Source organism: Gekko japonicus, unplaced genomic scaffold (assembly GCF_001447785.1).
Source record: "Gekko japonicus isolate JY-2015 unplaced genomic scaffold, Gekko_japonicus_V1.1 scaffold897, whole genome shotgun sequence".
NCBI classification, from domain to species: Eukaryota; Metazoa; Chordata; class Lepidosauria; order Squamata; family Gekkonidae; genus Gekko; species Gekko japonicus.
This window is the reverse complement of record NW_015164211.1, coordinates 87004-110045: the sequence shown is the minus strand read 5'-3', so window position 1 is coordinate 110045 and position 23042 is coordinate 87004. Positions and strand designations below refer to the sequence as shown.

Genomic DNA, 23042 nt, shown 5'->3' with positions numbered 1-23042 from the left:
TGCATCTTGCAGGACCTTTCCTTCATCGTGCGGTCGTCACCGCGACCATCACTGTCACGCGGAAGTTGGACTGGCGCATGCGTGGAGTGGCGGACTAAGATGGCGGCGTTGGAAATACCGAATCCCGGGGAGTGTGATGGGTTTGACGACGATGAAGTACCTGATGATGGAAGTGGTTTTACATTGCAGGAGGTGCTCCGCCTCGGCGGTACCCAGGTGAGAGAGGGATCCGTAGGGACCCTGGCGAGAGTGAGGAGAGTGCATGTGTGGATGCCGAAGTGTGTGAGAACACGTGTGAGAGCTCTGCCTTGGCATGGCTCTTGGCAAGCAGACGCTTAACAGGTTGATTCCCCCAAGCATTTCCCCAAGTATACCGGGAGAAGTCCTTGTTGAATTTCCGCCTGTTATATTGCTGTTAAAACGACAACGAACCAGTTTATAGAGAGCCGAAAACCCAAGTGACAGTAAGTAGGCTGTTTCTAGCCGTAAGTTCTCTGTAGTGCGTGAGATGTGGGTTCTGTGCGTCCCTTTTCCTTCCGTTTTTTGAAGGGGATGTAGTTAAGTGACAGAGCATGTGTTCTGCGTGCTGAAGGTCCTACATCCAGTTTCTGGTATATCTGCTAGCAGGGTCTTAAGGAGGGGGGTGTTGGGAACGACCCTTCACACCTGAGACCCTGTAGAGTACACTAGATCATATTGGACTAGATGTTCCAATGGGCCGGTGCTTTCTAAGGCAGTTTCATGGATCCATTTGCTTGTGTAATTTTGCTGTGTGACTGAGTGAGCTCCCGTCTCTGGCCCCAGCTTCTGCCAACCTAACAGTTTGAAAGCAAGAAATTACAAGTAGATAAATAAGTACCGCTTAGGTACATATGCCGGCCATATGACCATGGAAAAGTCTAAGGACAGTGCTGGCTCTTCGACTTGGAAATGGAGATGAGCACTGCCCCCTAGAGTCAGATTCAACTGGCTTTCGAGCAAGGGAAACCTTTATCTTTATTTAGTGTAAAGCCACTAGTTCTTATTTCTAAGCATCTCTCTCTTATTGGCTTTGAACAGAGAGTTTTGTAGCATCTTAAAGACAAATGCTTACATTGTGGCAGCAACTTCTTGATATTTTTATTTCTTAGAGCCCATGTAAGTTTCAGTCCGAAGAAGCTTATGTTGCAATAAAACGGTTAGTCTTAAATTGCCCCAAGAGCATTTGTTGTTTTTGTTGCACATAGGCTATCTGTTCTGATTTCTCAGGCAGTCTTGTCAAAGTACAGCACTCTGAGAGTAATTTTTGACAAATGCAGGATATCCCTTGCTTTGAAGGACATTTGAGTTGTATGCATTTCCTTTCATAAATGTCTGGAAAGCAGCTAGAGCTGCAGAAGAGTAGATGGCCCACTGAGTACCTTTTGTTTCTTTAATGCAAGCATGTGATTTGATTGTCCTACTGCTCTTGTGCCTGCTTTGCTTATTGAAATCCCAAAATGATGTGACGATGATTCACTACCTTACAAATTTTTTACTGGTATATATTAAACAGAAAAGTTTACTGTTCTTTATCTTTTGACTTTTAAAAAGTTACTAGGCTCCTTTGCTGAGGTGGTCTAACCCCTGTGTCATAAGTGTGTGTTTGTGTGTGGTTTGGCATTTTTATCAAGTATGTGATGTCTGGTAATGTAGTCTGTAGGCATATTAATGAGATGTCTTTCTTTTGTTTTATGCAGCAAGATTATCTCATGCTTGCTGCTTTGGATGAGACTGAAGAACTTGTGGATGGTGGCAAAAAAGGATCAATTGATGATTTAAAGCAAGGAGAACTGGAAGCATTTATAAAATCCTTGGGTGTGAGCAGATATTCTGAGAAACTGCTAGTAGTGGAAGAAGAGGGAACCACAGTGGAAACAGAAGGGAAGCCACAAAAGAAAGTGAAACAAAAGGAAGTAAATGTAACTGCAATAGGAAAAAAAGAAAATCAAGTAAAAGAAAGCAAAGGGAAGATACAGTTAGTTAATGCCAAAAACAGTAAGAAACATCCAGCTCTATGTAGAGATGAGAAAGAAAAGAAAGAAGAAATTTTTCAGTTCCATGAGCGGCAGATGCTGCTGATAAAACCAGGGGGCAAATGGTATGATCTAGAATATACAAATGAATTTACTGCTGAAACCCAAGATCAGTCTCTTGTTTCCAAGTATATGGCCTTGGCAGAAAAGCTGTACCAGCAAGAGACTGACCTCTACAAGAGCAAGAAGGATCTGCAGAAGCGATCATCATCTGCTTGGATGAAAACTGTAGTGTCATCAGGTACTCTTGCTGACAGAATGGCTGCTATGACTCTTCTTATTCAAGATGCTGCTGTCCACTCCCTTCATTTTATAGAGACTTTGGTGAATCTGATCAAAAAGAAAGGCAGCAGAAGACAGAGTTTGATGGCATTGGACACATTCAAGGAGCTTCTCATGACACACCTTTTACCAGACAATCGTAAGCTGCATACTTTCTCTCAACATCCTTTTGGCATTCTAGAAAAACTTTCCAGTGGCAACAAGGATTCGAGGGACAGGCGCCTGATACTGTGGTACTTTGAGCATCATCTGAAGCACTGGGTGGCTGAATTTGTGCATGTGCTTGAAGCTCTGACTCACGATCCCTTGGTGGCAACGAAAGCGCGTGCACTTGCTGTTGCTCATGAACTTCTCTGTAACAAGGTAGAGGAAGAGAAAGCTTTTCTTGTACAGTTGGTAAATAAGCTGGGAGATCCTCAAAACAAAGTTGCCACCAAAGCATCTTATCTCTTAGAGACTCTGCTTCATAAGCACCCCAACATGAAAGGAGTAGTGTGCAATGAAGTGGAAAGGCTTCTCTACAGATCAAACATTAGTCTGAAAGCACAATACTATGCAATTTGCTTTTTGAACCAAATGGTCCTTAGCCATGAAGAGAGCGAGCTGGCTAATAAACTCATAGCCCTCTATTTCTCCTTTTTTGGCTCTTGCATAAAAAAAAAAGATGTTGAGTCCAAGATGCTTAGTGCTCTCTTAACAGGAGTGAACAGAGCTTATCCTTATGCTCAGACAAGTGATGAAAAGGTAAAAGAACAGATGAATACCTTGTTTAAAGTTTTGCACGTTGTGAACTTCAACACCAGTGTCCAGGCCTTGATGCTGCTGTTCCAAGTGATGGATTCTAACCAGACAATATCCGACCGATATTACACAGCCCTGTATAAGTAAGCATCGATGTATCCATCAAATACAATTTTGTGGAATAATGGCTGTTAACTGATAGGTTTTTAAATGGTGTATGTGTATTTAAGTTTGGTAGAATGGAAACTGCACTTGGGCCACTCTGCATAGCAAGAGTAATTGCTTTGTTTCCTTTAAGGCTCTGATGCTGGTAGGCTGTTGATTATTTATTTATTTAATTATTTTGGGATTTATATCCCGCCCCACCCATACTGCCCAGGGCGGCAAACAAGCGGCAACACTGGAAATAAAACATAGATCACATTTAAAACCTCAATAAATACAAACTGAATACAAACTAAAATGGTGCTCTACAGTTCAATTTAGAAGTTCAAGATGGTCGATGTCCCTCACTGGCGGCTGATGGTAAAGGAAAGCAGGAGCGCCAGAGTAATTTTCCTCTTCTGGGCGACGACGACCCCCGCCCAAGGCCAGGTAGATGGTAGATAAGCCACGGTGGTGGTATAGTGGCAGCGGCGGCGGCTCCTACTCAAAAGCCTGGCGGAAGAGCTCCGTCTTGCAGGCCCTGCGGAACTGTACAAGGTCCCGCAGGGTCCGGATCTCTGCCGGGAGCTCAATGGCCCTGTTAATTTTTAAGGTGATGCCTATATCCTTTTCCAGATCCCTGCTACTGGTTATCCTGACAGGAAGGAGGGTTGAGCCAAGACCCTAATGCTGAACTAGCAGTTTTCTTCATGTCTCTCAATGCATTCCAGCCAACGATTCACACATTTAATATTTAAATATGATATCAGTTGATGTGTGTGCAGGATTGTTCATTACTTATAGAAGCCTTTTTGTGTACTGTATTTAAAATCGAGGTTCTTATTTGTGTAAAGTAGATGTCCACTTTAAATGAGGATAGCCGTGATGAAATATTGTGCAGCAACAGTGCTAATCAATTTCTTGAAAACAAGGCAGATATGTTGATTGTATCTAATCTGTGATCTAAACGTTTTAAGTATTTTGGCTTCTGCTTTAAATCCAATGAACTTGTTTGAGTGAATTATTATTAAGTTAATACTGGTAATGTTATAATTTTTGGCAGGAAGTTGTTGGACCCAGGATTAGCACTGTGTGCCAAACAGTCAATGTTCCTCAACCTTGTCTACAAATCTTTGAAGGCTGATACCGTATTGCGGCGGGTGAAAGCTTTTGTCAAGCGACTGCTTCAAGTCACCTGTTCCCAAATGCCACCTTTCACCTGTGGCACCTTGTACCTTGTATCTGAACTTTTGAAACTAAGGCCAGGGTTATGGGTGCAGCTTCAGGATAATGTGGTATGGTATCCCTTTGCTTTCTATGGTTGTTGATCTTGTTTAAAAACTGCTTCTAATTCTGCTTTGCCTTACAAATGGTAATTTTCTTGGGATGAATGGTTTACATCTGTGTAAAAGCTATCCAACAATTAAAAAAAATATTCTCTTAAAGTAATTGCATCAAAAAAGTCATTTTGATGTGGGGTGAATTACAGAGACCCTCTGGCAGAAATGGGCAACTTGCTCTGCACTGAGTGGCACCATTGTCTGTTTGTGTGCTCTGATTTTTCTAGTAAGAAAATGTAAAGTTGCTATAAGGGGCTTAACTAATTTGTTTCCTAGGAATCAGACGATGAGGAACATTTTCGTGACCTTGAAGAAACTGAAGAGGAGGAGGCAAAACTTGTAAATGTGGATAAAGAGAAAGAAAAGAAAAGAGCAGAGGAGTCTGTGAAACTTCGTGACTCAAGTTCAAGAGCATCATGGGTCCATCACCAGAACCTGGCAGGTAAAAATAATTGTAAACTTCCAAGTTTGGTCTTGGAATCACTGTAATGATGGGGATTCCTAAAGGAATATCTTAATGCTGGCAAACTTTTCATTTGAGGGCTATCACTCAACAGTGGCTTCAGTAATCCAATGCTCATTTTTGAATGAGGTTGAATTGAGCCAAGTGGGAGCTGAGTGCCAAAATATTTGGACGTGCTTTTAGTAGATAAGACACTGGCAAGGCTGCAAGCCATTTTGACTGCTTCTGTACTAATGTCTACCTAGAAAGATGCACTTCCCAGTATTTCCCTCATTGCCTGTCATTCTTTATCATTTGTGTCCATTTTATCAAGTTAGGCTGCTTTTACTCTCAGAATGAGAACTGAAGTTGAGAGATGTTGGATGTGAAGAAAATTGAGTCTAGCTCTTCAGGTCCCAGTTCTGAACTCTCTGCACTTCAGTGCAGGTTCCTGTGCCCTGCTTCACTTTAGGCATCTGATAATTCTGTGGAGCATCAGCTGCATACCTGCTGTTTAAACCACAGGAATTAGAGGTTGTGTGACAGGGGTGCAAAACTCATACTATTACACGGGCCACAGTAGAGCCTAACTGGAGCTAAGTGGTGTGTCCTGCAGCCCACTTAGGGGGTCAGAATCAGGAGAGGTTAGAATGTGGGTGCCCAAGTAGGAGTCTGTGTTCTGATCCCTTCCTGGCTGGAAAGGCCCTTGCCATGTCTTTGATGAGATCAAAGCCAAAGAGCAGTACAGAGGATGTATGCCAAAGACTGTGCTCAACAAAGCAAAAACAAAGCAATAAACTGTGCTCAATAAACTGTGCTCAACAAAGCAAAAACAAAAAAAAACCCACCCAAATTTTAAATATAATATAATATAGAGGACACAGTCCAATACCGTTCAAATACTATGATGAAATTAGATCTAGAAAGCCATGTTGTACATCCAAAAGACACTAATATTTTAAAAAATCAGGGGCCACTACACACCCAATCTCTTATCAGCTCATACACTAGAACTCCAATAACATAGAACACAGTCTTCAAAGTTTAAACCGTCCCACAAAGGGTTTCAGAATTCACTGGAGTCTGTTGGATGAACTCATGTAGGTTCCTCCAATATTCTTCTTTATGTGTGAGCCAGCTTATAACAAGCTGCATTTTGCCCAAGGCTTCTTCACAAAGATGGAACCCCAAGTCTTCTCTGAATAATAAATACAAAGAAATTTTACCAAAACTCAAAGATGAAAACACCTGCAAGGCAGGATTCAGCAAAATTTAAAAATACCTGCTCCAAAGGGAAAAAATTCACCAAGACGTTCTTTCCTTATGCAAGGTTGCTGTCAGTTCAAACCAAAGTCATAAAGACACATTTTGAATGTGTCCTATCAATGGAAACTAAGTTACTTAACTGGTAGCAAAGCAGGTGTTTGTCATTTGAGAGTATACAAGGTCCTTAAAGCAACATTCATGTACAAAATTAAGGCAGGAAACCAACATGTAAAGATTCAGATGAAGCAAGAAAAATCATTATCTAAATCCAGACCCTTAGGGAAGGGTCGATGGAAGATCCATAATGCTTCTTGTTGTAACAAAATCTTACTAATATTCATGTATTAGTCTGGACAAACACTTGCCAGGGATACTATAGGCTGATCCTGCATTGAGCAGGGGGTTGGACTAGATGGCCTGTATGGCCCCTTCCAACTCTGTGATTCTATAATTATAAATTTTACTCACAAATCTGTAAATAACAAAAACGCTCAAACAGTCAGCAGAATGGTTGCACTGACCAAAATGATCAACAAGAGGAACCCCCAAAATTTTATTGTGTATTTGGGACTAGTGCTCCAAAATGCTTTTTTTTTTTACAGGTCTTATTGTAGTACCCGTGTATAATTTTTGACAAGGACAGATCACCAGATAACCACAATGTTTTGTGCTGCAACAACTAAAATGGTTTAAAGTGACGCTGTAACCAGTATTCGGATGAGTAAATTTCTTTATCCCCAAAACTAAATCACAAGTCAAACACACCCCACATTTATGATGTCCAGAAGGTCCATCTGACTGCACAGAGAGTTTTGCAAAATCTGAATGGACCAACCAATCAGTCACATTTTTAGTGCACCTAAAACCCAACCTCAAAGGCTGTTCACATCCCAGAATATCCTGCACTAAATGTCTATTGATGATTCTCTTGATTGACATAGATCTCGGAGAATACTGAAATGCACAAGTAACCACGATCTCTAAAATATACACACAGTTCTCTACTGTGAATTCCATAGTCCCGCTGGGAGGTCAAATTTTGTTTGATTCTAAGCAGTTGAGAAAAGAGAAGGTTGTTTTTAAGATGTGAAAGATGACAAGAGGAATAATACAAATAGGTGTTTTGGTCCGTTGGTTTTTTCCTCCGCTATTCTGTTAGCAGCTGGCACTCCAGTCTAAATATGCTTATCTATTTTTGTTTCAAGACATACAAAAATTCATTTTTCCCCAGGTAGCAAGAACTTGAATAGCTATGACCCATTACATCGAAATCCTTCATACTGTGGAGCAGATAGGACAAGCCTTTGGGAACTAAAGAAGGTACAACATTTTCATGGAGAAAAAGTTCACCAGGAATTAAAGATTTGTCTTTAATGAGATGGAATCTAAGCCTTTGCATAGCCACTGGTTTTTAGCAACTCTTTTTCAAATGATCTTATTTTATTGTATACATTTACTCTGGGATTTTGTTGAAAGTCATGGTCTTGTTCAGTGGAAAATACCCCAACCTGATACATAAAGGTGGGCTAAGGACAGACCTGTATGCTAGTAGCCTTCCACATGGAGGTTCCTGAAAACAGCATCTGTGTGGTAGCTTTTATATGTTTTGACAGTATTTGTTGCAGCCTTTTGTTACATGCCGAACTTGTTTTCAAAAGTCATCATGTTTATTTTATATTTATGGAAATAGCACATTGTATATTTATTTTTAAAGTTAATATTTACAGTGAAATCTGAGTTGCTCTTACAGGGTGGGTCTTATTTTTCCAGCTTTCAGAACACTTTCATCCATCTGTGGTCCTTTTTGCAAAAACTATCCTAGAGGTGAGTTGAATTTCTTCTTTTTTTCAGCACTTTGTGTTGTAGCATGACGCTTGGCATGTGCACTGGAGATACCATGGAGATACTACGCCTTCCTTTTTCCAGACACAGGGAAAAGGGTGGGGGAAGTGAAAGGTGGCATTGTTCTCCAATCAGTCATTCCACCCCTCTCTTTCTGAAAAGCAGTCTGACGTGGCATCATTATTTTGCAACCCAGATGTTGCTCTGTCTTTAAAGAGCATAGCCGTGGCTCTTTCTGATTGTTCTCTCTGTGTTCTTTTGTCTGTTCTGTTCCTCACCATTTGAGTGGCACAGTGGAGTGGCACATGATAAATGGGGGGAGGGACGAATGACTGGACTGTGGAGGCAATGGGCAAGAGATTAAAGGGGGCTGTGTTGACAATTGCTACCTTTCAACTGGCGCCTTTTCTTCTAACTCTTCTGCACCAGTTCTTCAAGATATCATCCCTCAGTATCGTGAACTGACTATAAACATAAGTGGCTTTTACACCTTTTTGGTCCATGTTTATTTTACACCATGAATTTTGACTTTATTTCAGGGGAGATACATTGAATACTCAGGTGATCCTCTACAGGATTTCACACTAATGAGATTCTTAGATCGTTTTGTGTACAGGAATCCCAAAGGCCATAAAGGCAAAGGTAGGAAGCCTGTATATTTTTGTTGGTAATATGAAACTACCTTATGCCAGGTCAGACCATTGGTCCATCTAACTATGTGTTTCCCAAGAGCTGCTACTTGAGATCTTCTAACTGGAGGTGCTGGGAATTGGACTGGGACCTTCTGCATGTGCCCTGTCACTATCATAGTTAGCAGATGTCTGTGATGTGCAGGAGTAGAAAGTTAGTATGCTGATAATTTTGCATCAACTCTTGACTTTCTGCTGCAGAGAACACCAGCAGTGTGGTGATGCAACCAAAGAAGAAACAGTCCATGAGTAACATACGAAACCTTGTTGGTAAGTGCAGATATTTTATTCATTTGTACTCAGATCATAAGTACACTGTCTTATCCTAATCCCCATCAGGATAAATTTTTATGATGTAGGGAATGTAAGGACTGCCATACAGGGAGCAATCCTAAATAGGTTTCCTTGGAAGTAAGCCACAGTGGGGCTTAGCTCACAAAAGTGTTCTTAGGATTGCAGCCACAGATACCTGTTGAGTCACTGACCCTTCTTATTGTATATATTTAGATCTGTGCCAAAACATTATTTTTATTGTAACAGTTCAGTCATAATAAACAGGGGGGGAAAAGATCCTTCAGGGCTTGTGCAAGCACAATGCATTACATTCTGGGGATAGAAAGGATACGGAATCCTGAAGGCCTTCGCCCTGTATCTCTCTTCTCAAGATGTGCTGGCCTGTTTGTCATCTGAGCAGACAACTAGGGGGTCCCAAGCCCCTTATTTATGCTACATCTGTTATAAAATGATTCTCATGCCTTCATTAGCAGGTAGTTCAGAATTTTTCAAGTTCTCACATTCAGAACATTACTATTATTTAATATTTGACTATAAAACACCATTAAAATAAGCTTTTCCAAAGGAGGTCCCTTTCATCATTGTTAAACTTGCAAGAGATGGCAATCTGGTGAACTGGGAAGGCTTAACCTTTTTAAAAAGGAATATCCTTACTCATGACGCTAGATTAACAGCAGCAACATCCTAATGGGGTTGGAACTTCTCAACTTTCTATTTCTAATCCATGTTCCCAAGATATCCGGTGACTACATTTCTTCTGCCTAAATGATTTAAACCAGAAAATTTCTCACCGGACTAGATTATATAACGGATTGTTTGTTTTTTAAAGTTACCCAGGCAAAACTTTGCCATTTCGATACAAAGGAGCTTCTTCTTACAATCACTGGTTTGACTTTACACTCTAAGAATAAGAGGCAGTATGGTGTAGTGGTGGTGGACTAGGACCTGGGATAACTGGGTTTGAATCCCTATTCTGCCACGGAGGCTCACTAGTGACCTTGGGGCGCCATATCTCTCGGCCTAACCTACCCGATAGGGTTGTTGTTTTGAGGGTAAAGGGGAAAAGAGGAGAATGTTGTGATAAGCCACTTTGGGATCCACATTTGGGGTCCTTTTGAAATGTTTTGTATTACGTTCATGCAGTGCTTTCAGTCTTCTCTCATGAGAAGGGTTCACCATTGCTGTGATAGTGTTTGCTGTGATGGTGTTTGAATATGTGTATCCAAAAAATAAAAATGAAACACAGTCCATGACTTGAGCAGTGCTGTTAACCTCTTCTGTCCCTACTAGAATTTTTCTTGTGCTGCTTTGCACAGTTTAGACCGAAAAGTGGCTAAATCAGTGTACCCTTAATGTTTGTTTTGGCATGATGCACAGTTCCTGGATTACCTGGGAAATAATATAATTTGGTCACAAAATGAGTTTGTGAGTGTGTTATATTCCAGCACCTGATAACTCAAGCTCTCTCAGTATTGAGGGACTTCTAGATATTTTAAAAACGTATTAAATCTTAGGAATTTAATTCAAAATGAAAATTATATATGAGTTTTAGATATGCTCTCAAAGGAACAGCCATCTTTAAGTTTCTTCATCAAATCTAGATTAGGAAGGAGGAGGAAGCCCAAGTACACCTATGTGGAATGCTTGGCAGCAGATCCTTTCATTGTTTTCATGTCCCAGAATCATTGCTTGTTCTCTGGCCACATCAGGTGTGTGTGTGTGGGGGGGACAAACTTCAATCTGGATTCAGTGGTTTAGTTGAAAACTCTGATTAACTGGTTGAAGCTGGCAGGGCCATAGAAACACACTGATTTTTAAAAATCCCAAACTCCCCCCAAACAGTGCGCAAGGCAGTTTACAAAATGAAAATACCTAAGAGATATGGATATGCTCAAAATAAAATAAGAAAATAGAGTGCAGAACATTTTAATGACTTTTATTGCAAGCTCATTTGGTAAAACACCCCTGATCTCTTTTATTTCTAGTAAACAGTAAGGAGTTTCTTGCACAAGATGAAAGCCAAATCCCAGTAGATGAAGTCTTTTTTCACAGGTAATGGAAAACTCTGAATTATATTTCTGTGTACCAATTGTGTTCCTTATGCGGAGGTTTCTTTCTGGTTGGTGTTTATGATTTGCATTCATGGAAGTGTTCCTGACATTGGCTTATATGACTTAAAGGAGGGACTGTGTTGAGAGGATTACAGCCAGCAATAATATTACAGATTGCTAGATGCTACTGAGAGATTTTAGTAACCATATGGGGTCTTTAGGATCTATGATGCAATTTACCCATATCAACAATCCTTAGAAGGGCCCCATAGTTACTGTCAGAGAGAACTTTCCCATAACAATCATACCTTTCCCCCCAGTTTCTTGTTCTTTTTTCTTTGTATCTGCTTCTATTATTCCTTGCTGTCTGCTGCCTTTCAGTACTCTGGCTCATACTGCATCAGCAGCTATAGCTGTGGTGAGATGCATCAGCATCAGTTTGTTTAGGTGCTGATTAGGATTTCTTATCTTTGGTGAAGCTTTCTAAGACAGTACAGTTTTCTGGGCAAATATTGTACTGGTAAGAATTGTGGAATCATAGCTACCCTGGAGAGATGACATGGGAAAGCAGGATATTGTGTCTTAAATATGTGAGATGTCGTTAAACCGTGGGACATTCTAATCTCATACTGTATCTTAGGTAGACCCATCTGTATAGCCTTCTCCTGGGAACTGTTTTTACTAGTTACCATTTTGAGTAATGAGAAGAAGTAGGCTCTTGTTTAGGCATTGTAGTCAACATAGAAGAAAGTATTTGGCAAAACTTGCTGTCTTGAGTCTGAGGGGATAAGGCGGGACAGAAATGCTTTAAATAAATTTTAAATAAATAAAATAATGAATGTGGGAAGGTGACCGCAACTGTCACAGTAAATGTGTGGTTTCATTTATGAAATAGCTTTAGCAATTTTATATTTTTACAGTAGTGTTTTAGCGGTTTGGAGAATATTTATATCTATGGATATACTGCAGGGCCCCCCCAAGATAGTTCCCATGGGTACCATGGTGCCCACCAACACCTTTTTTTGGCACCCACCAAGTATATTTAGAAAGGGGATGAGGCTGGATGGCACTTCTGCCCAGGTGGGGTTCTGACAGGCCATTGGAGATCAGATTGGCTGAGTAGTTTTTTAAAAAATGTTACTTTGGGAGCGGCTGCCACCACAGTACAAGGATCTTGACTGAGTAGCCACCAGTAAGTTGTTTGTATATGCAAGAAAATATTTTAAAGCAGTATGTTCCTTTTAAAACTCATCCTGAGCTTCTGCCTGAAATATTGAAGAGCTACAATTAGAGTTATGCATAACCTCACTCCCCGACATTCTGTGGTTGGTTCTGCCTCTTGAGGCAGCTATTTTCTGGTTGCGCCCACCACCCTGTGTCAGAATGCCAAAGGCATCTGCAGGTTCAAAAAGTTTTGAGGACCCCTGGTGTACTGCTTTTAAATACCATGCGGATGCTTACATTTGGCTGGAGGCAACCCCCCCCCATTATCAGCCAATAAACACTTAGGTCCATAGTTAGACAATTTTTGGTGGGGGGCCCATTGCCCCCATGTGCTTACATCACTTCCAACGTCACTTCTGGAACTGACGTAGGTACATGGGGGGGAGCTTTCTTTGCCCCCATGTGCTTACATCACTTCCAACATCACTTCCGGAAATGTAGGTACATGGGGGGGGCCTTTCCGCTTGCTGCCCCCTTCTCTCCCCCCTGCCCAAAAGCACCCCTTCAAGGCTCCCACCCACAGAAACCTTGAGCTGCTGCAGGGAGAAGCACACTCGGGTTGTATGGTGCCTCACTGGGCGCCAAGCCCACCATCTCCATGAGGGCCACACCATGTGCTCAGAAAGCATACAGAAGATCCTCCCAGCCCTTTATCTGGGCCCCCTACTCCTCACTAAGAAGTATGGGGCGGGGTGAGCCTCTTCCTAGAGTGGTAGGCTACACACCAGGTGGAGCCTGTGAGTGTCATGGAAGGCTGGCTGCTCTGCCACCCCCACTCATCCTTGCAGCTGTGCTGCAGCAGCAGCACCATTCCCGCAGCATCCCACAGTGTCCAGCAGCTTCCTAGCATCCAGCGGCGCATCCCACCTGCAGGGCCGTGCACTCGTGACCTGTCTGGGAGGAACCACCCGTAGCTTGGCCACCCTCTCGCTGGATTAGAGCTTTGCTGGCGGAGAGCTGGGCCTTCCACTTCTGCGGGCAGGAGGCAGGAGTGTGTGAGCCTACAAGGAACTACAAAAAGGTCAGAGAAGATTTGGGGGCAGGGCAGATTAGGGAGTGGGCGTGGCCCCAAGGATCCACGCAGTAGCTACAGGCCTGACTTAGGTTGGGGTGGGCACTGTGATGTCATAAGAAAGGGAATATGCTGGCCTTAGTGAATTTTAGAAGTCTCACAGAATTAACCCAGAGAAACTAACCCTACTATGACTTTGACCAATTGGCATATTTTGTTAATTCTGATTTATTTGAATGTTCACAGCATTTTATTTTTAATCCTCAGATTTTATAAAAGGCTGGACATGGAGAAGGAAAAAAAGACTCCTGTGAGAGATGATGAAAGTGTTGAAGATGTGGATGATGATGAGTTTGAAAGAGCATTAGGTAAGGCTATTGCAGCCAGTTCCTTAACCCTGTCAAGGGTGGGTAGCATACTTTGACTCCCCTGGAAGATGGGTTACAGTTCTTTGACAGATCTTCTAAGGTTGAGCCAGTTGATGAAAGGCAAGATGACTTTCTATAAAAGGGTCCCGAGTCAGAGGTGTATGTGAGGAAATCCAAATGGAGTTCACTGAATGCTTAACACACATTTGCAAAATGTCATGAAATCTTTAAACCTGCCTGTGACATGGCATGATTTTGTTTAAAATCTTTCTTTCCTGCCCTTTCTAATGCTCAAGTTAAGTACACTAAAATATAAATATTCATTAAAAACAATTTTAAAAGGAAAGAACAGAAACATGAGCCAGTATACCTGCCAGATTTCCACAGAATCCTCCCATTAACATTGTTCATTGAGCAGATGTTTTTTTAACCAAATCAAAATGTTTAATTTGCTTTGATATTGTGAAATCAAACCTCTCCCTACATCTTGTCTCTTTCAGATTCATTTGAACAAGACAGTTATTTTGATACAATTGGAAAAGAAGACCTTAATTTTGCTGGGTAAGGTGTTTTCATTTTTTTAAAACCCTGTATAGTACAGAATAAAGTACTGTCATATGCCGTTTATTGCATGTGATATATTATGTCCCAATGTTGTTGTAAAACTCTAAGAAAACACAGTTTCAGTGAAACATGTTTTATGTCCCTTCCTTTCTGAAATTGGGCCATTATGGTGGTGGGTTTACCAAATTAAACTAACTTCCATGTAATCTGATTACTTTTGTAAAACTCTGCATCCTTGTGGTCCTGCATTGGGCAGGGGGTTGGACTAGATGGTCTGTATGGCCCCTTCCAACTCTATGATTCTATTTTTCTATCCACTGTCCATTTTGAGGACTGAAAGGTTTTCAGAATGGACTGCGCTTCTTTAAGAGGTACATCCCTCATACCTGACCTGGTTGCAGCAAACTCTTGCTTGATTTCTCCCTGTACATCCCTCATACCTGACCTGGTTGCAGCAAACTCTTGCTTGATTTCTCCCTTTCTTTCCAGTTTGGTGTAGTGGTTAAGTGCGCGGACTCTAATCTGGGAGAACCGGGTTTGATTCCCCACTCCTCCACTTGCACCTGGCTGGATGGCCTTGGGCAAGCCGTATAAATCCAATCTCTTCTCTTCTTCCTCTTGATTGGAAGGGTTTCTACTCCTTGCCTAGTCAGAATAATACAGTGGATTCTTCTTCCCATTATTTTATTGATTTGTTTGGTAGTGGGTAGTATGGGAAGAGAGCCTTTGGATTGTAAATACCTGCTTCCACACCTTAAAATTATGCTGAAAGCAGCATTATATGTATGCTTTTATGTAAAGTATGCTGTGCTGTGCTCATTCCTATGATGTGCTTGTCCCTTGATGTGGCCAACAGTATGTCTTGCATTTATATATCTAAGATGTTGTACTCTGTGTGAATTGAACTGAATGAACCCCCTCACCCCTTTCCATGTGTCATTCCCCACAATCCCTAGCATGAATTAGAATTCCCACTTTGTTTCAGTGTGCTTTAAAAGGATGAAAATATCCACCTTGTTGTTACATTGGTGGTAATTAAATGGCATTACATTCAAAGGGTGTCAGGTAGACTGTAGACAAATTGCTTCTTTATACCTGTGGATGGAAGCTTGACATTTTTAATCTTGACGGAAGCTCAGTGTGTTCATCGAGGGAAGGCTTAAGGCTAAACTAGAGGTACAGGTTTTTGAGGAGTTGGGGCCAGGTTTCTCAGATGCAGTTTGGGTTCCCCACAGCCACACAGCCTCTGTAGGGAATGGTTAAGAACATAAGAACATAAGAGATGCCAATGTTGGATCAGGCCAAAGGCCCATCCAGTCCAACACTCTGTGTCACACAGTGGACAGAAATACCAGGTGCCATCAGGAGGTCCATCAGTGGGGCCAGGACATTAGAAGCCCTCCCACTGTTGACCCAAGCACCAAGAAGACAGAGTATCACTTGCCCCAGAGTCCCTATCTATACCTTGTGGCTAATAGCCACTGATGGACCTCTGCTCCATATGCTCATCTAATTCCCTTTTGAAGCCGTCCATGCTTGTAGCCGCCACCACTTCCTGTGGCAGTGAATTCCAAGTGTTTTTTTTTAAGAGTCTGTTTGGGTTCAGAATGCCACCATGGGGGAAAGAAGGGCTCCCTCTGAGGCCGTTTTTCTGCATTTAAACAGTGCTGGGAGGCGTTGTCTCCCCATTTTTTTGTTCCAGTGCACACAGAATACCCCATGTGGAACAGCAAAAGTGAGGAAATAACCCCCCAGCACTCTTTCAGTGCAGGAAAATGACTGGGAGTGGAGAGGCACAGGAGCCCTTCCTTCCCCCACAGTGGCATTCTGAGCCCAAACAGGCTGTTCTCTTTTTGTTTTTTACACAGCCATTTCCCATAGCCGCTGTGTGGCTGCAGGTGAACTGAATTGGGAAACCCAGTCCCAACTGTTTAAAAACCTGCACATCTAGTTTCGTCCTGAGAAACAATGGGTTTAGCAATCACTGTTTTTTTCAGGAGTGATCTCAGTTGATGGCTTTTGGTCCCCCCCCCATTCCAACTCTTTGTCCGCTAAGCCGCCTGTCAGCATAGCACTTCCACCTTCCTGGCCCATAAAGCAAAGATGAGTGTATGCAGTGATTTAATAGGCTCACTGTATGTTCTTGTTCCCACTGCTTCAAATTTCATGCACTCTGAACTGTGTTACACTAAAGAGGGAGACTGAACGAAATTCTGACCCATATGAGAGTTTTTATATAATATAGTTTTAGAAGATTTAATTTAATTGAAAGTTATCCATCAAAATACACACTATTTACTTTATGTGATCTAGTTTCTATAGCGTATCTGTATTACGGGAAGAAGTGCCTATTATGGGATGCCTGGAAACCTAGGGTGCCCATTAATTTATCCAGGGAAGCCTTTATAAACCAGTCTTGCAATCTGTTGTTCACCTGTGGCCCCTGTAGTGTGATGTGCTTGCTCCTCATGCAAAGAGCCAGCAATTCTTTAACATTAAGAGGCGGAATGGGTGGGGACAGCAGTGAGATGGGGAGGCTAATGGTGAGCATGGAGTACTTAGTGGTGGAAAGTGCTGTCAAGTTGCAGCCAACCTGTGGCGACCCTGTAGGGTTTTCAAGGCAAGAGATGTTCGTGGTTTGCATTGTCTATCTTTCTGTAGCAACCCTGCACTTCCTTGGTGGTCTCCCATGCAAGTATTAACCAACATTGACTTTTCTTTTACTTTCTGACATCTGATGAAATCGCACTAGCCTGGGCCATCGACATCAGGGCAAGGAGCCACTCCTAAATATTTACACAGCTACTGCAACTTGTCTGTGTGAACTTTTTAGTCATTAGGTTATTTACAGTACCAGCCCAAGAACAATTTCCTTGGAATAAGCCCCCTCGAGTAGATGTCACTTGGATTCTGAACAGATCTGCTTAGGATTGCACTGTTAGTGTGTTTTCTTTGAGAGCCCCCCCCCCCCCCCAATTCTGTAGTTTCATTATTTGAGAAATTGCATATTTCTGTAGTGGCATAGCAGTCTGTGTCAGTTCAAATCTCACATAGTGCTGTAACTCCTTATAGACTTACATATGGGGATCCCTTCTCATAAGGAGAAGATCATAACCCTGTCCGTAGACATTGCTTATAGACCTTATTGAAACCTTCTTATAGAGTGAAATAGCCTTAACCAAAGACTCTCTTTGTTGTGGTATTAGCATTAGTTCAGTCTGTTTTAATGGCTTTATAGATTAAATTCTTTCTTACAAGAAATTTAAAATTATTTGTTAATCTTGCATTTCTTATACAAGCACTTTGAGAGAGGTAGATGTGTGGCCTTTCATTTAAAAGCTTGTTATTTTAATATTTTTTTTAGCAATGTCAAAAGCAGTAGTGATAAGAAAAGCCAAAGTGATGAGGCAGACTGGGAAGATTCTGATGAGGATGATTTTGATGATGAGGAAGTGTCTCTTAGCATGGATGAAGACGTTGGAGAAGACCTTGATGAAGAAGGGGGGACCTTCATGGATGTGTCTGATGATGACAATCTAGGTAAAGATCCTTTAAATTGTTAGATCATCTTACTGAAATTCTAATTTTAAATTCCATAGGGAACTAGTTATTTTATTTATATTTGCAGTCATACACTCCGAAGGTGTTCCCTAGGGCTCCATCTGATAATTATTATTGTATGATCCTCTTTGACTAGTTAGTACTCTCCAAATGAGAGCAGTTGCTGTGCTAGACAGTTCTGCCTGTGCCAAGGCTGTTGCCAAATTGGCAAGGATGACACTTGGGAGTGAACTCCACTCCCAAGGATATGTGATTGCAGGGGTTTGCGCATCCATGAAGGAGAAAATTACTGGCCTTCTCATAATAAAATACTCAATTCCTTCCTCTTAACTAGGTCATAGTCTTAAAGCAGAGGTCCTGTGACTTGCAAACAGCTTCCAAGCCATCATCAGGTTTTGCCGATGGAGAAAACATGATCAAATGCATTGGCCCTTGATTTTGACTGGATAATTGTAGTAGCCAAACATTGCATAATAATTTCTTCTGCGCAGGGTCAGTGATGCTGTTGTTCTCATTACATGCAGATGAATTAGAAATAGGACACTTTCCAAAAATAAACATAGGAAAAATAGGTTTGCTTCTTCTAACTGAAAAAAATCTGCTGTTATTGACAACAGTCAGAGGCGGCTATAAAATTCTTATGTTCAGCAGACACAATTTAGTAAGCACTGTCGTTCCATTATCCAAGGAATCACACAGAAACATCTGAGATAGGGAATGGATGGCTCATGTACTCTGTAAGTAGGAACTGAGACCCAATGTGGTGTAGTGGTTGGACTATCAGAGTAGGTTCTGGGAGACCCAGGTTTGAATCCTTACTCTGTGATGGAAACTAACCTTCCTTACAAGTGAGGATAAAATGGAGGAGGAGGAGAGTGACCTAAGCCTCTTTGGGGAGGAAGGTAGGGTAAAATGAATAAAAATAAATGAGAAGATTTCAGTGTTCAGTTAAATACTCCAAATGGAATATTCAAAAACTTTCATTATCAGTGTTCGGTTTTACATATATGCTGAATAAAAGTTGAATCATTTTTATTTGTGCTGACAGATGAAACTGAAGACCAAGTCAAACCTGTCAGTAGTAACAAAGGCAAAAGGACAAAAAAAATGGATTTTGCTGGATCATTGAAAGGTAACATTTAGATTTTAAAAACCTGCTATATATTGAGCCTGGGAAGTACATGAACCATAATGCTAAGAAAGAGTTGCAAATCACTACCATTGTCCTCTTCCCCTTCAAAATTACAAAACATAACTTCAGAGAGAACAAAGATATGAGCAACCAGGATGGCTAGAGATGAGGACTACATTATTTTAATGGCATCCTTAAGAAAAAGTGACCTGAGACAGAATTGACTTTGCGGTTTAGTTTTTCTGAGTGAATGCTATGGTATATTTAAGACTACCCAGGGAATGCTCACCAATTACAGTTACTCCTTCTATTCAGTTTTTGCTAATCCAAGAAAATCTTTACTTCCGGTGCAGGGAGAGGCAGTCAGGAATAACTGCAACTGTATTAAGGATCCCATAGCAGTGTAGTTGCCAAGGAGAATAGCTGTGGTGACTTCTGCACAGAAGAAGAAATGTGAAAGCCCTGAGGCTGCAATATCACAATCTAGTGGTTTGGTGGAGACATAATCACAGTTAAGGGACTGGAAGTACCCCATAGATTTGCACACAAGTACCCCTTCCACTCTTAGTGCTAACTATGGCGAACATAACATTTGCATGGTGTGATTTCGCCCTCTGCCGCCCCCCCCCCACATGCAGGATTTTCCTTTTTCTTCTTTCTTGCTGAGCAGCTCCTTTATCTATTTTCTTCTTATTTGTCTATGGCTGTCCCACCCCAGGGAACTGAGGGAAGAGACAAAATCACCTTCTTATATTCAGCTTCTGATTTGGCACATGAAAGGCTTTTGGAAGTTCAAAATAAAATATTTAACTTAGAGGAGAAAAGATCAGGTGGAATCAAGGGTAGGCTGCATGAGGCGAACCAATAATAAAACGGAGGTAACTTTGTAATCACACTGACTTCAGGTAATGTGTTGCCAACAAGTGTTCCTTCTATTCAAAAAGGTCTTTTAAAACTTTGAGAGAGGCTTTCTTTTCAGTTTTTGCTTAAACAATCAAGCAATAGGTTTCTTTCACCGACTCCTACCTGAAGTCTAGAAGGCAGGAATATAGAACCAAGATCCCAAAATCTTTCTATATATACAGACCAGGGATCACCCCAGAGCTATCTCCCTTTTCACGGATTACTTCTCTTAACGAGAAGCAATTTCCCTTTTCGGCTTGAATGGGGATTCTCTCTGATCCTCTCCTTTTGCCTCCTTCCTGGTTCACAGTCAGTGCTTGTCTGCCTCTCCCTGCACCGGAAGTAAAGCTTTTCTTGCATTAACAAAAACTGAATAGGAGTAACTGTAATTGGTGAGCATTCCCTGGGTAGTCTTAAATATACCATAGCATTCACTCAGAAAAACTTCATTTCTTCGTCACTTCTTCAGTTGTCATTTCTTAACTGTTTCTCTTAACAGAATTCTGTTTGAACAGCCTGTCACTCAAAGATTCTCAGACTGTGTTAGGCATTAACCCTTGACAGTCTGTAACACCTTCATATTTGTTTTTTTATGTACAATTGTCAGTGCTGTTAAATTGTATTTTTATTTAAAGGACCAAAGGAAAGCAGAAAAAGAAAACTCAAAGATACTGGGATGCTTGCTGCAGCGGAAGAAGTATGTTTCACTAAATTCTGTTACCTAATAAAATGCATTTTGTGTGGTAGTATTTCAAAAACTAATTGACTTCTGCTTCTTTGAAGTTTGGCTACTTGCTGGATGAAAACATTGGGTCCAAGTTTGACAGTATTGGGATGCATGCTATGGCCAACAAAGATAATGCAAGTAAGTGACTCTTCATGGTGGAATTTTGTGGTTATGACATCTTAATGGGAACAATGGGAAATAATCGTAAATATCCATGACGTTTGAAGACCAGGTTTTCAGTCAGTTCACTTACTGCTCTTTTCTCCCTTTTTTTGTAAACAAAGTGAGGTGTTTTGTCTAACAGAACACAGAGATTAAGGCCCCAGACATAGCATCTTGTTGACCGTTTTGAAGTGCTTCTGGAGCATTCCTGTGGAGAAATGTGTGTCAAAACCAGCCATCCAAGTATGCGTTCCCAGAGGAAAGTTCCCAGATTCTTCTTGTAGCCTGTTCACATATCCAAAAATTACATAAACAACACATTTCATTGTAAAACACTGTATACTGTTTGGAAACTGGCATTCAGACTCAAAAAATACTAGATAATTAAGTTGTCTTAGGTATTCACTATCAGTATACAAAACAAAAAGTGGATAAATTACCACATAAATAAATTTTGTTTAAGCTTACCTGTATTTTTGAACAAAGAAAAGGCCTTCCCCCAGTACTGGGCAGAGGAGGAGGTATACTGCAAATCGAGCCAAATTATGCAAGAAATAGTTTTCATCAGTATTTGTGGAATAGCACAAACGTCTGTCTACATATCTTGGCTGACAATATTTCCAACTGAGGCATTTGGTCATTTCAGTTTGCTTAAAAATATATAGACTTATCCTCCATGCCCTCGGGGGCAAATATTCTTGGTGCTGCCGGGGGGGGGGCCCCATTGATGGACCTCCTGATGGCACGTGGTATTTTTGGCTGCTGTGTGACAGTGTTGGACTGGATGGGCCATTGGCTTGATCCAACACTGGCTTCTCTTAATCTGCTCTCCAAAGCTGGAGTGATCACATCTCACTGTACACTGCAAGAAACCTTATTAGATACAAAAGACCAATAAAATGGAAACTGAAGTCACAGGAATTCTGAGTTTGGGGGTTCTATTAATACAGTGTTGATAAAATCATGTGTTTGGAACTCTTCTTAAGTTTGTTCATGGAAACTTTGGGAAAGTAGGTAGTGTATACTAGAGTATATATGATGATAGGATTGAATTTTCCACTTGATATAATGGGACTCATTCCTAAGGGGGGTTATTACCAACATGTAGTAGGTTAATTGTTTTAGAATGGTAGCAGTGGTCAAACACACAAGTCTAAAACAGTAATAGACGAAATATGTGTGCAAAAAAATGGAACGGATTTCATAAATTCTGGCCTTAGAAGCTCAGTGGTTAGTTGCATATATTGTATGGTCAGGGTCCAGCCTACCTGAGGGACCACCTTACCTCACGTTCCCCCAAGAGCACTTCGGTCAGGAGCCCAAAATCTATTGGTTATACCGGGCCCCAAGGATGTCAAACTGGCTGTGACCTGGGCTAGGGCTTTTTCGGTGGCGGCTCCTACTTGGTGGAATGAGCTTCCGGAGGATATCCGGGCCCTGCAGGACCTTGAGCAGTTCCGCAGGGCCTGTAAGACAGAGCTCTTCCACCAGGCTTTTGAGTAGGAGCCGCCGCCCTACTATACCACCACTGTTAAGACATCTGAATGGATGCATCGACGAAGCCCTAGGAAGAACTTAGAATTACAGAAGATCGGATAGGCCGTCGCCACTGGATGTGTACGCTGAGAATACTAGCTCGAGTCGTGGGGATACCATCTTGGATCTAGGACACTAGTAACTGGATAGAGCACTTTGGTCTTAGTTTTGATGTTTTTATTGTTTTTATATGTTTTTATTTATGGCTAGACTAATGATCTGGCCTCTGTTAGCCGCCCTGAGCCCACTGGGGAGGGCGGGATATAAGTGTAAAAATAAATAAATAAATATAAACAAATAAATAAGATCTAATTACTTGTCTTGATAAAGTTTGATAATGTCTGTTATGAAAACATTTCAAATTATTCAATTATGCATAAAACCAACTTTTGTAGAATTTATAACATAAAATATTATGTGGTTTTGTTTAGTGAAGAAGGAAGATACCAAGAAACTAGTCATTTATGCTTTATTGATGCCTTTTGAAATTCTTGGCTTAGGCAGTAGTTTCTGAATCTGTTCAAGATCTTAGTATCAGGTTTTTCAAAGGATATGACTATTTTCCAGCTTCTCTGATTTGCTCTGTATCTTTCTTCACTAGATTTCAAACAGCTCAAGTGGGAGGCAGAGCGTGACAGATGGATTCACAATAAAGATGTGAAAAGTATCATCAGGCAGAAAAAGAAGTTCCAGCACAAACCACTGAAA

At 41.3% G+C, this 23042-nt stretch overlaps 1 protein-coding gene across 1 annotated transcript; it reads left to right on the top strand.

Annotated features, from left to right (window-relative positions):
- Positions 1-89: 89 nt before the first annotated feature.
- CEBPZ (CCAAT/enhancer binding protein zeta) lies at positions 90-23042 on the top strand (the record flags this gene model as incomplete). Its single annotated transcript, XM_015408444.1, has 16 exons — positions 90-216; positions 1719-3220; positions 4285-4516; positions 4838-5003; positions 7501-7589; positions 8040-8093; positions 8651-8753; positions 9002-9070; positions 11080-11146; positions 13649-13749; positions 14250-14310; positions 17678-17853; positions 18923-19006; positions 20545-20606; positions 20693-20774; positions 22936-23042. Coding segments are annotated over exons 1-16 (3072 nt in total), but the record flags the coding sequence as incomplete, so codon positions are not given.